Source organism: Myripristis murdjan, chromosome 16, assembly GCF_902150065.1.
Source record: "Myripristis murdjan chromosome 16, fMyrMur1.1, whole genome shotgun sequence".
NCBI lineage: Eukaryota > Metazoa > Chordata > Actinopteri > Holocentriformes > Holocentridae > Myripristis > Myripristis murdjan.
Window position 1 is genome coordinate 18,607,501 of NC_043995.1, and position 15,278 is coordinate 18,622,778.

Consider the following 15,278-nt stretch of genomic DNA (forward strand, 5'->3'; position numbering starts at 1 on the left):
CACACACAGTTGCGTGTGCAGTGAAGCATCACAAGGCAGGACACAGACAACTCATAAACACATTGACGTGGCTATCAAGTTGGGCTCTTGAATCCAAGTGCAATTTCTTAAGTGCTATCTTATTAAAAAAAAACAAAAAACAAGAAAGGAATAGATGGAGAAGGAACGATTTCATTTCAAACTCTAAATTATTTTAATACAAAGACTCGTCTTGTACCGTCAGTAGCTCTGAGAGGGAGAGACAGGCTCTAGAGAGCAGAGGAGATACTGTGCACTAACGATTGATGACTGAGTCACCCAGACTTGAACTTGCTGTAGTTTTTTTTTTTTTTTTTATTAACTCCTTTTGAAATTAGAGGTCGAGTAGGAGTATGGAGGAATGGACACGGGACAGAATTTGGCTTTTAAAGCACTTACACCCTGAGAGGGACTAGAAGCACAGACACACACCCTACCTGTTTCCAGGGAGGAGGAGGGCGACGCAGGGAGAGGAGGGTGTTCGACAGATAGCCGTAAGGCCGGGGGTGAAACATTCCACAGTCATGCTCTTTTTTTTTTGTATTTGTTTCTATTGTGGAGGCTGTGTGAGCGCGTGGAGGACATGGTTGCATACCGTCTTTGTGTGTACGCTTAGAGAAGCAGGATCATATGCATGGTGTGTTAAAAGCTGTTAAGAGCTGCCATAGCCTGTCAAAACAGCTCGACCTGTGTTTGTGTCTCAGACTGCGGCTCTATGGGAATCTCCCCAGGCCTCCACCACCCACTCACACACTCACGGCAGCAGTTTGAAATATGAAAAAAGCAAATTCTATAGATATAAATATAAATATAAATATATATAAATATATATATATATATATATACAAAACTAATATTTTGAAGTGTTTTTAGCTTTTTCAAATATTGTGGTACGAGTTGTGCATTGTTTTTTGAAGAAGAGAAACAAAAAAGAAAAAAGTTGCTGTTTTTTCAATGTCCCTCTTTGGTTTGAGTTTCCTGTTCGATTTTTTTTTTTTCTTTCTCTTTTTGGTTCACTGGATTTTCTGTTCAGCACTTTGAAATCATAAACTAGTTCTGATTATTCTGCCCGACTGTGTCCAGAGTTTTTATGACTGCTGTTATTTGTTTTTTAAATCAGTCTTATGATTTCATAAGAAAGAGAAAACAAGACATATTAAATATTAGTAGTGTGTAGAGGACATTTCAAAAGTAAACAAAAGAGCACATGTGAACTGACACTGACATATATGATTGCATTTTGCATTTTCGTGCATGCGTGTATGTCCGTGTGTGTGTGTGTGTGTGTGTGTTTGGCTGGATACATGAGCCTCTTGACAGGTAAAAGGCCTCCTCACTCTCCCGCGAGACCCTCAGGCTCTCAGAGAGTAGAGGGGGGATTAGGAGAGTAAGGAGGGGAGTGACGGGGAGGAGGAGGGAGGAGAGCGGAGCTTCATGTTAGCATGAGGTCCAGATCAGCCTCCAGCCTCGTTAAACACAATCGATCGCCACGGTGACATTTCACAGCACATGCCGTCTATACTGTCACTGCCATCACTCACTCTCTTGTCCTCCTGCACACCGGCACCACTGCGAACACACACTCACACACACCCAGACCCAGGTGATTGATAGTTAACAGTTTGGTAGTGACATTGTGGACAGCTCTATCTGTGTGTGAGTGTGTGTATTGGTGTGTGTGTGTGTGTGTGCGTGTGTGTGGGGGGGGGTGCATCAAAATAAAGTATGCGAGTATATTTGGACACTGCTGAGTTGACAGATGCTTGATATGAAAGCTATGAACTGACAAACCACCGTACAAATCTGTTATCCCAGGAAAACTAAAATATTTGAAGAGTTTATTTGCAACAACAGATAAATGCCATTCCTGGAAAAACGAATGCTTCACATAACAAACTTTGTGAATACAAATTCAAAATTTTATTGCAAAAGTTATGCTGCCTATTATGTTATAGCCTACCAGTGATTTTTAAATTGGTATTACCTAGAAAAATATGGTTTATAGAAATCAATACAAATGAATCAAATTAATTTAATAATCAAATAATCAAAATGAATTTATTTTCATTCTAAAAAGTAACATAAAAGCTCAGTCATGCTTTAGAGGAAAATAATGACAGGGAAGAGTACCTAGCCACTATGTGTGCATATGTGTGTGTGTGTGTGTGTGTGCGTGCGTGTATCAGTGGCGACTATGATACTCAACACTCTTGTGCTCCTGTCAGGGATCATGATGTCTCTGTGTTTGATCAAAGTGCAGGAAAAGAGCATTCACACCATCTACAGATGTGTGTGTGTGTGTGTGCGTGTGTGTGTGTGTGTGTGTGTGTGTGTGTGTGTGTGTGTGTGTGTGTGTGCACATGCACGTGAACGCACTAATCCTCTTTTTGTGACAGCGACATTTCTGTCTAACGAGTAATATAACATGACCAGAGAGCTCAGTCGAATGACCGAAGAACACACGCGCACGCACACACACACACACACACACACACACACACACACGCACACACACACATGCACACACACACAGAGAAGGAGCTGTCAGTCTCCCTGCTAATCGATCAGCACTGACAGATAGCAGATACCCCCAGAGTCTTAATTAGAGCTCCCATTAGAACACACACACACACACACATTTAAAGCAGCTGCTTTTCTTGTGAGTTAATAGCTAATTCTGTTCCAAGCATAAATATGATCTGACCCCTGTAACATTATATAGACACACATATATAGAAGCAGAAATAAAGCATAAATACAAACAATAGTGTTTAAACAAACCAAATAAACAATAAAAAGGTGCTCACAGGAAATGTAAAGCTCTAAATATTTGTAAAGGTTGACGGTGCACAGTTAATCTGTGCAGTCACATCATAGCTGCACTTAAAGACAGAGATTGCGGTATTTATCAGGTATCTCACTGTGGGTAGAGATCTACAGACCTGCAACATGAGCTGTGATTTGGACTCCAACCCACGACACTGTGAGCACATGGCGTGTGTCTTATCCCACTGAGCCACCGGGATGAACTGATCACACCTACTTTAAAAAACAGTGAGATGCAGGAGGTTAGAGGCTGCAGCTCCCTACTGGCTTCCTCTCCTGCTGACAAACTTCCTGCAGTAGATGGAACGGATTGGCACCTGAGTCCTGGGGCTGACACACACACACACACACACACACACACACACACACACACACATATGCACCATGCACACAGACAAACACATGAACCCAAACATGTTTGATGATCTGCTGTTGAGACTTTCACAGTCAGCTTTGTTCCTCCCCCTCTGTCTGCAGCCTTGGGAGTCCCCCTGGAAGTGGATGGACACACACACACACACACACACACACACACACACACACACACACACACACACACACACACAGTGAAGTGAACAGCATCAAGGGAAATCCCCTATTGATGGGGACTGTATCTTTCTCTGTGGCCCTTCGCATGATAAGCATCCTGCTGCAGGAAGAGTGTGTGGGGGGTTGGCCTAAATGTCAAAGGTAAAAGGTGACAAAAAAGAGGAATGGAAACATGCAATAGACCCACTCACACAAGTTGAGCCAGAGTCAGAGTAGAGGAGGGGGGAACCCCAAACACACTCTCTCTCTCTCTCTCTCACACACACACACACACACACACACACACACACACACACACACACACACAGACGCTGAAAGACACGTACGCACACAGAGATTTCATGCCACACGTAATCAATGTTATTTGCGTGACAGGATCGATGCTGTACATTCATGCTGTCAATAGCGTAAAGCCCGGCAGCTAAAAGATGAAAATCAAGTTGACACTTCTGCAAAAGCCAGATCAAATCAAATCATTCATCTCTTTGCTATAAGCCCATCATTTCCGCCGATCATCATTAATAAGCGGCAGGTGTGTGTTATGTAGAGACACTGGACTGTCACTGCCCTCTCCTTTGAGAGAGAAAAGGGGGGAAAAAATCCTTAACTAAACTATTTTTAAGAAACTATAGGCCTATAATGTACACAGTTCTTACAGAAAAACAAGGTTAAAGTATCACACAGTACCATCAGATAGCTTCATAATAAGTGTATAGCCTATTGCAGAAATCTAATTATTATTTCATGAGATGTCAACATTATGAGGCACGATAATGTTGTTATGAACTGAATACCACAAAACAGCCTACTCTTGGAATATTATAGGAATATTATAGTGGTATCAAAGAGCTTAAATACCATGAAAAACGATAAAAGCACTATGAAAGCTTGAATGGGCACCATACAGAGACTATATGAATATCATGGGAAAATGATGGTTATTCCTTGTTTGGGCTGGTGGAGAGGAACAGAAAGTGCTGCGGCTGCGGGTTTAAGTCGGAAACTATTCTTGTGCGCACTAGGAAGAGGCTTGTTTATAAACAATAGAGTCGCTGTCAGAAACTGAACCGAAAGAGCCCCTGAAAGTTGGCGAGTGAAAACGAAAACTTGTTCAACAGTATGCTAACGCTAGCCCTCACCAACCTTTAGCGAGTAAATTACCTCGGTCGAAATATTTTTTCACTGGTGAGTGTAAACGTTTGGTAAGTGTCGCTTATCTCCGACAGTGTGCGGTTGTTGGCTAAGTCAAAAAAAAAGTTAATAGGTCTGTCTAGTTATCTGAAAGTGCTTGTGGGCAGTTTTCCACTTCCTAACACCCAAAGTCATGCCAAGCGTTTGTTAAGGTGGTGTTAGCACTTAGCAGCTAGGCTACCTAATGTACCGCCGTATGATGTGTATGTGAGTTTACTCCCATGTGTTAGGAGCGCAGTTTAGCGGTTGTGTTTGTCCCACGGTTTATTAGAGTCAAAAAAGACCATTCATTTGATAGTCAGACGGCTCATTATCCCGATAACAAACGCACTGAAGCTCTGAAGGCCCATTATTGCTCTGAAAACACACACACACTGTGGAGTTGTTGGCGTTCATTGACAGCTACCCTAACCTGACCTTAACCCTAACCTGAGTAACCCCTGCCTAACCTTAACCAAATTTACACACTTCAGTCTTCACATAATGACAAGGAAGGAAGGTTTCTGAGTCATGGGCCTTGGGACCAGTGGGCAGTCCCCAGTTTAACTTCAGTGAGCTGACGTCATGTTGTTGTTGTTGTTTTGTAATGGGACAGCTAATGGCACAGCACTTTAATTAAAAAAAAAAAAAAAAAAAAGGAGTCAATTATGTGTTTTTATGTTATGTGTCAATAAAACTTGTCTTTGGGCACAGGGATTGAGTGGTAGTCCCATCTGGTTGTCTATCTTCTCAGTGATATTGTATGTTTGTATTAGACATGCTGTGCCATATATGCCATGTATGTGTATTACTGAATATAGGTGTGTAATTCAGTTCTGTTAAAACACATCTCTCTAGTTGACTCTTTGGCGGTCAGTAACTTTATATCAAGCAGCCATCATTCACTCTCTCTTCGTGGACAAGATCCTGTCTGTGAACGTGTTGTTGTTTACGTAGCTAAGGAAGATACAATACAACACAATACAATATACTTTATTGTCCCCGTGGGGAAATTTGTCTTGGACTCAATGCTGTAGTAAAACAGACTGCATGTAACAAAAACCTAATGCCAAGTTCAGATTTGTGTGTTTATACACCTGTGTGTGTGCGCGCGTGTGTGTGTGTGTGTTTTCTAATGTCAGAGAGAGTTTATTTATTTGATATAGTTATTGGATAAATTTTCTTGCATATGATATGCCTCTCTGGTATCAGGAGGGCTCATGGCAGAAGAAAGCAACAAGCTGACACTGAGGCGCCTGGAGGCACCGATCCACAAGTTCATTAAAGTGGCTTTACCTACAGACCTGGAGAGACTGCAGAAGCACCACAATAACATAGTGAAGGTGAGGGTCTGAGGTCTGACTGAACACATGCAAATACATTCACATCCCCTCTCTCTCTCTCTCTCTCTCACACACACACACACACACACACACACACACAGATGGATAAATGACCCTCTTTCATTTGTTTTTTGCAGTACCAGCGTTGCCAGCAATGGGACCGCCTTCATCTGGAGCATATCAATGCCAGCCGCACCGTACAGGTAAATGATGATACACTGTCAAGTCTACCAAAGCACAAATATGTATATGTTTGTGCGTGTGTGTGTGTGTGTGTGTGTGTGAGAGCGTAAGAGAAAGATCATTAACAGGCCTGCCAGTGATTCTGTCTCTCCAGTAGTGAGGCATTCTCATCATCTGCTAACCACCAAGTCTTATGATGCATTCCACTCCCTTCATAAGAATGAACCTCACATTCACAACCATGTGTCATCACAGTGGGTCATTTATTTACTGCCACATAAATTTAGCATTAGCATGACAAAAAAAAAAAAAAAAAACACAGTGTATCTACAAAAATCTTTTAAAATAGAAGATAACTTTTCCACACACCTTACATACATGTGTATATAAATATTTACACTGTTGCTACTTATATCAGTGAATCAGTGAACATTTTGAACAGAAACTTTCTAAAAAATCAGGGCAAAAAAAGTGTCATAAAATCTCAATGGACCATCTTTGCTCTGTGTGTGTATGTATGTGTGTGTGGCCCGTGGCTTTCGTGCGTACTTGTTCACATGGTGGGTGTGAAATGCCTCAGGGGATGTTGTTGCCTGGAAGCCACCGTGTCTCTGAAGGTGAAATAACTCCAAACAGGCACACACCTATCCTCTCACCATTACCCTCCAAACCCCAGGGATCGGCGCAGAGTGCTTTCCCATGTCTGTATAGTGTTAACCTTGGGTGGGGGTTAGTCTACTCTGCTCTGTGTGTGTGTGTGTGTGTGTGTGTGTGTGTGCACTCCTTTAGTAAGATGAAGATTGGTGATAATGTACAGTAGCATGCTGAAAGAGAGGAGAGTGGGAGAGATACTGTAGATAGTGCATCTCTAAGACCCTGAAGTGTAATTACCATTGATATTTTGTACATATATTTCTGTGTTTTTAACCATCCTGCTTGCCCGCCTGCCTTTTTGCCCATTTATTTGCATTGATGTTTATCGGTGTTTGTCCTCTGTCCGTCCCTGAACACACTGTCCTGCTCTTCCTCCTTCCAGACAGACACACAGACAGATAGCAGTCTCTGCCCCAGCTGATGATTGACATCATCTACTCCCCGTAGCCCAGATAACCTCCAGAGAGAAGCATACACAGATTCAATACACCCACTTTTACCACAGCCACTTCTGCACAAACTGAGAGACAGAGGAGGGGAGAATAGTGTTTTACCATGAATATTTTCGTTTCTCTGTCTGCATGTCAGACTGAAAGTGTGCTCACGGTTAATTTGCAGGCCGACAGATGTGTGACCTAACTGTCCCGGTGTTAATCAGTGTTTTTCAGTTTTGTTCGTGCATGTGTGTGTAAGCACGTATGTATGCATGTATGTTTATTCATGTTGCGTAATTAGCGGGATGTGTTATCGGCAGCGTGCTGACCTCCTGAGCCCTGGCCTTGCTGTGGCCTGAGGGGCTGATGGCTGGGATGTAATCCTCCTGTCACCCCCAGGGCATGACGGGATTGAGGGGCTCGTGTTCCCCAGCCTCATTTGAACCTTATTAAGACACCCCCACCACCGCCTCTACCACCATACACACACACCTCACCACCCCCAACCTCCTCCCACCAGAGCACAGTTTACCGAGCCCGTTATGTGTCGTGTGTTGAGTGTCAGCATGAGCAGGGCCTAGACGCTTACTGGACAGTATGTTTTTTTCTTTTTTTTAGTAGCATTTAGCAGATGTGATCATTACACTAAACTGTTTATAATCATTTCTGTTATTTATAGTATATTAAAGTGCAGAAGCCATGGTCAACTCACAGTTAATCGTGTATCAACCTGTTGTTTTTGTCTTGATACTTGACTCTGATGAAGTTGCAGACAGTAGTGAAACATTGCACCTCTATTCAAATAAATTACTGAAAGAGACTGTGCTGCTCCGGTGATGATCTTTTCCTCTAATTGATTGTTATTTTGATAAAACACTTAATACTATAGTCAATAATCAAGTTGAAATACCAAACATTTACCAGTTACAGCCTCACAAATGCCAGGTTTTGCTCACTTTTCTCCATTTTTATCATTATACAATTAGACTAAAGCAGACCAAAGCAGTTTGAAGACATCACTTTGGGCTGTTGTACCTTGTGATAGACATTTTTTCATCTTTATCTTTGACACATTGTAGACTAAATCATTGGTTAATCAACAAAATAGTGAGTAGATCAATCATAACTAAAAATAATTATTAAAAGCAGCCCTAGTATATTATTTACTGAATGTTGGTGTGTATTTGCAGTTGATTGTGGTTATTAGTGTCCTCTGTTGATTTGTTAATTGGTTAGGTGATTGTACAGGTTAGCCTTAATGTAGCATCTTGTTTTGTCATGCTTTATGCCTTAAGTGTGTGTGGTTTTGCTATTGTAGTTGAATTTACCTACAGAATATGTAGAGTGCTTATGTTTTTCTGCCTCTGTGCATGTGAGTCAAATGTTCCATTGTCTCTCATTGTCTTTCTCTCTTTTCGTTGCTCATCATTTATGTTTTTTCATCATGTTAGTCGATCCCACTGAGTAGCCGTGTCCTCCTTTGTGTCCCTGCAGCAGCTGAGAGCCAATATCAGAGAGATGGAGAAGCTGTGCAGTCGAGTCCGTGCTGAAGATGCCGCCGCCCTGGAGAAGCTCGTCAAGCCGGTTAGAGACCGGGCATCAGCTGCTGCACAAGACTTCTTGCTCTTGCACTCTAATCCCGCCCCTCAGCCAGCCCCACCGCCTGCTAGCTGCGTGTCCAGCGGTTGCCGTGCCGACGAGGATGCGGGCGGGGAGCCGGGTGGGGAGTCTGTCAGTCAAGTTCAGCTCCAGCTTCCAGAGATCCCTGACGATCAGAGTGCTGCTGAGTCTTGGGACACCTTGGAGGAGGTGCATATATCCCGAGTGCTGTTGTTTACTCTGCAATGTTTTTTCCTGTTTATCCCTGTATCCTAACACAGAGGTTTACAAACTTTTAACTGTTCCTGTCCACAAAATTGACCGACACATTTGAAGTGATTTGGCTTGAGGGACCTCAGAAGACACGGTGTCTTGGTTTGTGTTAAGGATTAAACTGGATGCCATACTTGGACATTGACAAATTGACAAAGTGTTGAGATTAAAATATTCACTTGTACATTTTTTGTATGGTAGCAATTTCATGACCAAATTGTAGTGAAATTAAATGATTCTTCATTTTGCTAAGAAGCCCTTGGAAGCCCCTGAAGGACCCCTGGGAAACCCCATACCCCACTTTGAAAACTGCTGAGCTAACAGAACCTGGCCATTGTAATTTATCTCAGTTAGATTGTTTTTTTGTTTTTTTTAGCTGCAAGCAGCAGCTTTATATCTTCCTTTGTTCATCGGTTGGTTGTGGTCCACAAAAATTTCCTCATCCTCTCGTGGCTACAGTTTTCATCTCAGGAGGCTTAAATTTGGCAAATAGGTCAAGTGTGGGTGTGTGAAGGTGTGTGTTTTGTGGCAGTGGGAGTGGCCTATCGCTTAACTTCGAAATGGGTTTACAGACTTGCACAAGATTTTGTGGAACGGACAGCTGAGGAACTATTCATGCCAGCTGGCAAGAAGAGGGTGTGGCAGTGGGAGTTGCCTTTGACAAAAAGGTGCATAAGTTCTAGAGGGATTCATGTAATATGGCCAAACTTTGTAGACACACACACACACACACACACACACACACACACACACACACACACACACACACACACACATACATATACAAAGATAGACAGGCACACACCTACACACACAGACAGACGTACTTTCATTGGTGATGGTTTGCCCCGTGCCCTACTTTCAGCTTATGACTGGACTCGACAGAGGTTCCTGTTTCAGTGGTGTGGCCCTGCCATCTCATCCTGTTGGTCCGTCAGTTCATTTGTCCACAAAAATCTATTCGATTTACCTTTACTGATTGCTGTTTATTTGATCCACAAAGCTGGCAACTGCAGCTTTCTATGTACAAGGCTGAAATTTGCCATGGAGGTCAAGTGTCTGAGAGTTTGTGTGTGTGAGTGTGAATGCATACACACACGCTGGTACCTGGTCGCAGCTATTGCAAATACTGTTACAGTGTTAGTAGCTAATGTATGTAGCACGTTCTAAAAATATAATGTATGCCATCACAGTTTAAAAGGTATGAAAGTTGAATATGTGATCTTGTGTCTTCCAGGATCTGAAGGAGCTGAATGGTTTGGTGACAGAGTTTTCTCTGCATGTCCATGTGAGTATGATCACTCCACTCTGCTTTGTGCTTCTGGCTCTGTGTCGCTGTGTTTACTTTTACATCTACATGCATTTCTCCTACTACATACGTGCACATTTGCCCATACAATGCATATCTAAGTGCAGCTGAGGTTGTTTCTAGGAAGAGTGTTTCTAGGAAGTGGCCTATTTGACTGTGTGTGTCTGTGTGTGTCGCCTGGTACGGCTCCTTGGAGAGGAGTTACAGAGCTCGGTGAATGACTGCCGGTGGGCCCCTGAGGCCTTCGACTGAAGCAAGAGGAGGTGGTGGGGGGTGTGGAGGAGACGTCCATGGGGGGAGACAGGGAACAAGGCATACAGCGGAGCAGGTGGAGAACAGACGGCTCAGATTATCGCTCTATCCTCGGGGATGGAGGGAGAGAAGCGGGGAGGAGAGATTAATAGTGAAAGGAGCCAGTCAGAAAGAGAGAGAGAGGAGGTGAAGGTATAGTTAGGGTGAAAAGGTAGGCAGAGGCATAGGGGGGGCAGAGAGAGCATAGACATGTTGTTGTGGTGTCTCTTGGGTGAAAGGCACTGTTAAGGGAGCAATATTCCTGCGTTCAGCCACAGTGGAAATGAGTGTGTGGGTGTGTCCCTATGCGAGTCTCTGTGTAAGCAGCTGTTTCAGTGTTTGGGCAAGTGTTTTCATCTTATGAATGCATATAGTGATTTTTGTTCCCCTGTTAATAATCAGAAAATCTGTCAATATTAGACTAGTTGAAAGTCAGGATGCTCATATAAGATTCAAAAAGTACAATGAAATAATGTTGTTTCCCGAATCATCCAAAGTAATCATAGCTACTAATTGGCATGACCACAGTATGTAGCAGAATTTTGTGGAGTGTTTTATTATTTATTTGGATTACTTTATTTATTTTAGGTCATTAATGTGGCTCCAGTGTCTCTAGTATCAGGGTTTTTAGAAAGCAGCAAGGACAAAGAGAAAGAGAGCGGACTTCTTACTGATAAAAAAAAAAAAAAAAACAGTGATTTACGAATCCGATTAATGCAACGCATAGTCTTTTGTTAAGGTGTTAAATCTTTCAGAACGTCACAGAAATAAAGATTTTATGTGGATGTGTGTAACAAAGCAGTAAAGATGGACAAGGGAAGGATATATGTAGTATATCTATCAAAAAAAAATCTATCAAAGAGCGATATAAAGGATGAGATGACTTTTGAGTTCAGTGTGAGGTGGTAAAAGAGAAAGAAGAGGTGCAAACGGAGGGAGAGGAAAAAGAGGAGGAAGGAGTGAGTGTGCTCTGGTTGTTGTTTGGTCACTGTGTCTGTCCAGCCCTCACGGAGAGAGACAGCTGCCACTCTGAATATTTCATGAGTGCTACACAATGCCCAACAACCCCTCCACCCCACCCCCAATGTAATCCCCCTTGAATCTGCCTAGAGTCACAAAATACACACACACACACACACACACACCCGATGCCACACACACTGGCACAGACACACACTCTCACACTTCCAATATGAACTTGTGGTGTACAGCAGGATTTGGACAGGTTAAACGAACTACACCACAGGTGGTCGGTCTTATACACGTGTGTGTGTGTGGGTGAGTGGGCTTGCATGTATGTATGTGTGTGTGTGCGTGTGCGTGTGTGTGTGTGCGTGTGTGCGAGTGTGTCTGCGCGGTCTCCAGTGTATAACTCCTGTCCATCAGTCCCAGCAGGAGAAGATTGACAGCATAGAAGACAACATCAACACAGCCGCTGCCAACGTGGAGGAGGGGACCAAGAGCCTGGGGAAGGTGTGTACGTGCGTGTGTGTCCTGACGATCTCGCTGTCTGCACTGATGCATGTGTGGTGTTTGGGAGATGGGGAGATCGATGGCACTTTGCCTCCCAGCCATTCCACAGCGTTTGTCCTTATTGATCCGTTCGAATACGGAGGAAAGCTGCAATTAAGGAAATAGAGAGAGGAGAGGGATAGAGAGGAGTGGAGGGGAGGAAGAGTGATAGAGAGGTAGGATGAGAGGGGTGACAGGAGAGTCTCGGTGTGTGTGTGTGTGTGTGTGCGTGCGTGCTTGTGCAACATTAAGGAGAGGTTTGAATGACTGTTTAATAGCTTTTCAGGAGCAGCATTTCGGTTTCCATTGTCAGTTCAATACACTCTTGTACACTGTTTCACAAGTGCGCACACACACACACACACACTGACACTCACATGGAGTATAATACACACAGACAGGTCAGGGCCCTTTACACATATTACAGACTCTGTGTTGAACTCGCTGTCTCTAATACCCAGAATGAACTACCTGTTACCACACATACAGTCATGAATACCTATGCATTTCTGATTTCTGCCTAGAAAGTCTTAATCATAATAAATATTTTTGGTTTAGCAAAATTTACTGGTAATGAAAGAAAATCAAAGACATTGCATTTAATCATTGTATTTTATCTTTGTTTTTTGTTTTTTTTATATATATTTTGCCTCAATTTTAGATACATAGTAATGAGGGTGTGAAGTTGTTTAAACTGTAATTAGAAAGTCAACAGACATTCAGAGCTGACAGTAACAAGAATGGCACTTAGTCAGGATTATAATGTATTTCGCAAAATCTAGAGAGAGCAGAGAGTAAGTGAAGTGTCACGGAAAAAAAGTCAGACGATGAGTCATGAAAAAGTCATTACAAAAGGCCACCACTGTCTGAAAATTTGCTTAAAAAAAAAAGCAATTTTAATAAAATCTCTTTAGCAGGGAGGGTTATGCCAGACCCTTGCTGTTGACCTCCACATTTTGATCTTTAGTCATATTATTTATTTAATAAGGCCTGCAAAAATAATGGATGACAAATATCTTTTTTGAAAAGTAGCAATTTCAATTAAATTTTACACAGATAGAAATATGGCCAAAAGTTGACCTCTGCATTGTGGGCAGGTGTGTTTGCTGTCTGTGTCACAGGAGGCAGTGGATTGCACATTAAGCAAAGGGGGTGAGGAGAGAGAAAGGAGATGAGAGGGATGTCAGATGTTTCAGCGTGTGTTTGAAAGCCTGTTATCTGTCATCAGGTCAGACATTACACAGTCAGACTCACAAATACCCACATTTCCCCCCATCCTCCACAACCTGTACCGACTCCTTTCAACTCAACTTGGATGAAATTAAAATTCCCTCAACTGCCACAGGGATGAGGACAAGGAATGCTAGCTTTTGAACTAGATTAATTTAATGGTGGTGTTAATCAAGTGTGTGCGTATGTGTGTGTGCGTGTGTGTTAGGATGGTCAGAGAAGTCACTCATTAATTGCCATCAGCAAAGAGCACCTTCCACTCTGATGATAACAGCCGTAATAACACGCAGGCCACATCTGCCTGATTTCTCATAAATGAAGATAATGAAAACGCGAGGCTTTGATGCAGCAATGGAAGTGTGAGTTTACATTTACGCATGTAGGCCTGTTTGTGTTTTTTCTCTCCCCTCTGTGTGTTGATGTGTGATCATGAAAGGATAGACACATCTAAACACTATCGCATGCTGTGTCTTGAAGCATTAAAGGACCAGCATCTCCAAAGGTGTGTGTGTGTACGTGCGTCTTTCATTTCAACTGCTGAATTGGGAGTCTGTTTATTTTCCATTCTGCTTGCTTTCACCTAAATTCAACCAATTAATCTGAAACATCTCCTCTTCCTTTCTCCGTGTGCTTGTTTCTCAAGGCGGTGGGCTACAGGTTGGCAGTGCTGCCGGTGGCTGGGGCCCTGCTGGGCGGAGTGTTGGGGGGTCCCATCGGCCTGCTGGCGGGGTTTAAAGCTGCAGGGGTGGCTGCGGCGGTGGGAGGTGGGGCCCTGGGTTTTGCAGGGGGCAACTTGATCCAGAAACACCGCAAAACCCGAGTGGAGCTACAGATGAAGCAACTGACAGCGCCACCCACAGAAGCAGAAGCCGAGCCACAGTCAGACAAGGACAAGTGACCACCCAAGACCTCTGGTTAGCCAATCATAGCTTGAGCCAAGGAAGGTATGACCTCTGACCTCAATTGCTGGGCAAATTGCTTCGGTCAATTGCTGTGACTGATGTTCCTTACAGGCAAGACCTCCAACTCTGCTCTCTATTAAAGAGTGCTTCAAAAAGAAATGCTATTAAACCTGATCACCCAGCACTGCTGTAAAACCATGACTTTCCCCACAGCGTCATTTAAGAGTACAATATGTGACTGTCTGTGTGAATACTGTTTCTGTCAGGATATCACTCTAGTTTTAAATACACAACTGATTTTATTCTGAGCTTAGCAAGTACAAAGATAGCAGTTACACTACAGAGCTTAGTGTGTGATGGATCAGTGTGCCACGCCTCCAAGTGCCTTCCTCAAGTAATAAGATATGTTTTGCTGTTAAACAGACCAAACGCTTGTCAGACACTAACAGTCTAACTAGAGCCCCAAATGTGTGTATGTTTCTCCAACTATGTTGCCATCATTGATTTTTGACTAGGGCTTGAGTTTACCAGTTACCTCAGTATCCCCTTATTGAGGAAGAGCAGGGTTGCTCTGTGTGCAGGATGAAATGCCACAACTGCTGTCCCCAAGTGAACTCTGAGCTACTACTGAGATAAAACCGGGAATCATGTATTGAGAGAAGCAACATCCCTGTGGTGTGTTATAATTTATATGTTATGTGTTACTACAGAGATGTTTATGTAGATAAATATATTGTATATAGTTTTTTTTTTTTCTTTTTTTAAATGTGAACTCCAAATTGCACAAAAATGCCAAAGTGCCACTTTGTAGATCACTTCATAGCTTGGGGTGGTCTAGCTCAAACACGGTGTACGAGCCCGCAATATATTGCTTATTATGCTGCTGCTGTCTTTCTAAATAAACTGCCTCTTTCCAGTCAAGGTCCATGTCCATTCTTCAGATGAAATCAACACTAAATGAAAAGACAAATGTTTAATGACTACA

General features: G+C 42.9%; 1 protein-coding gene across 1 annotated transcript; it reads left to right on the top strand.

Annotated features, from left to right (window-relative positions):
* The first annotated feature begins 4,366 nt into the window (after positions 1-4,366).
* On the top strand, positions 4,367-15,225 carry stx17 (syntaxin 17). The gene is made up of 7 exons (XM_030072165.1): positions 4,367-4,578; positions 5,776-5,906; positions 6,044-6,109; positions 8,672-8,986; positions 10,287-10,337; positions 12,036-12,122; positions 14,035-15,225. The coding sequence occupies exons 2-7, from the start codon at positions 5,784-5,786 to the stop codon at positions 14,287-14,289; spliced, it is 897 nt and encodes a 298-aa protein (XP_029928025.1). The 5' UTR covers positions 4,367-4,578; positions 5,776-5,783; the 3' UTR covers positions 14,290-15,225.
* Positions 15,226-15,278: the final 53 nt, after the last annotated feature.

What these genes read in the sequence shown, in the direction of transcription:
- stx17 (XM_030072165.1), top strand. Translation starts at nt 5,784, where the DNA reads ATGGCAGAAGAAAGCAACAAGCTGACACTGAGGCGCCTGGAGGCACCG. An exon ending in ACCACAATAACATAGTGAAG is followed by an intron (nt 5,907 to 6,043) that starts GTGAGGGTCTGA and finishes TGTTTTTTGCAG; the next exon opens with TACCAGCGTTGCCAGCAATG. An exon ending in GGACCAAGAGCCTGGGGAAG is followed by an intron (nt 12,123 to 14,034) that starts GTGTGTACGTGC and finishes TTGTTTCTCAAG; the next exon opens with GCGGTGGGCTACAGGTTGGC.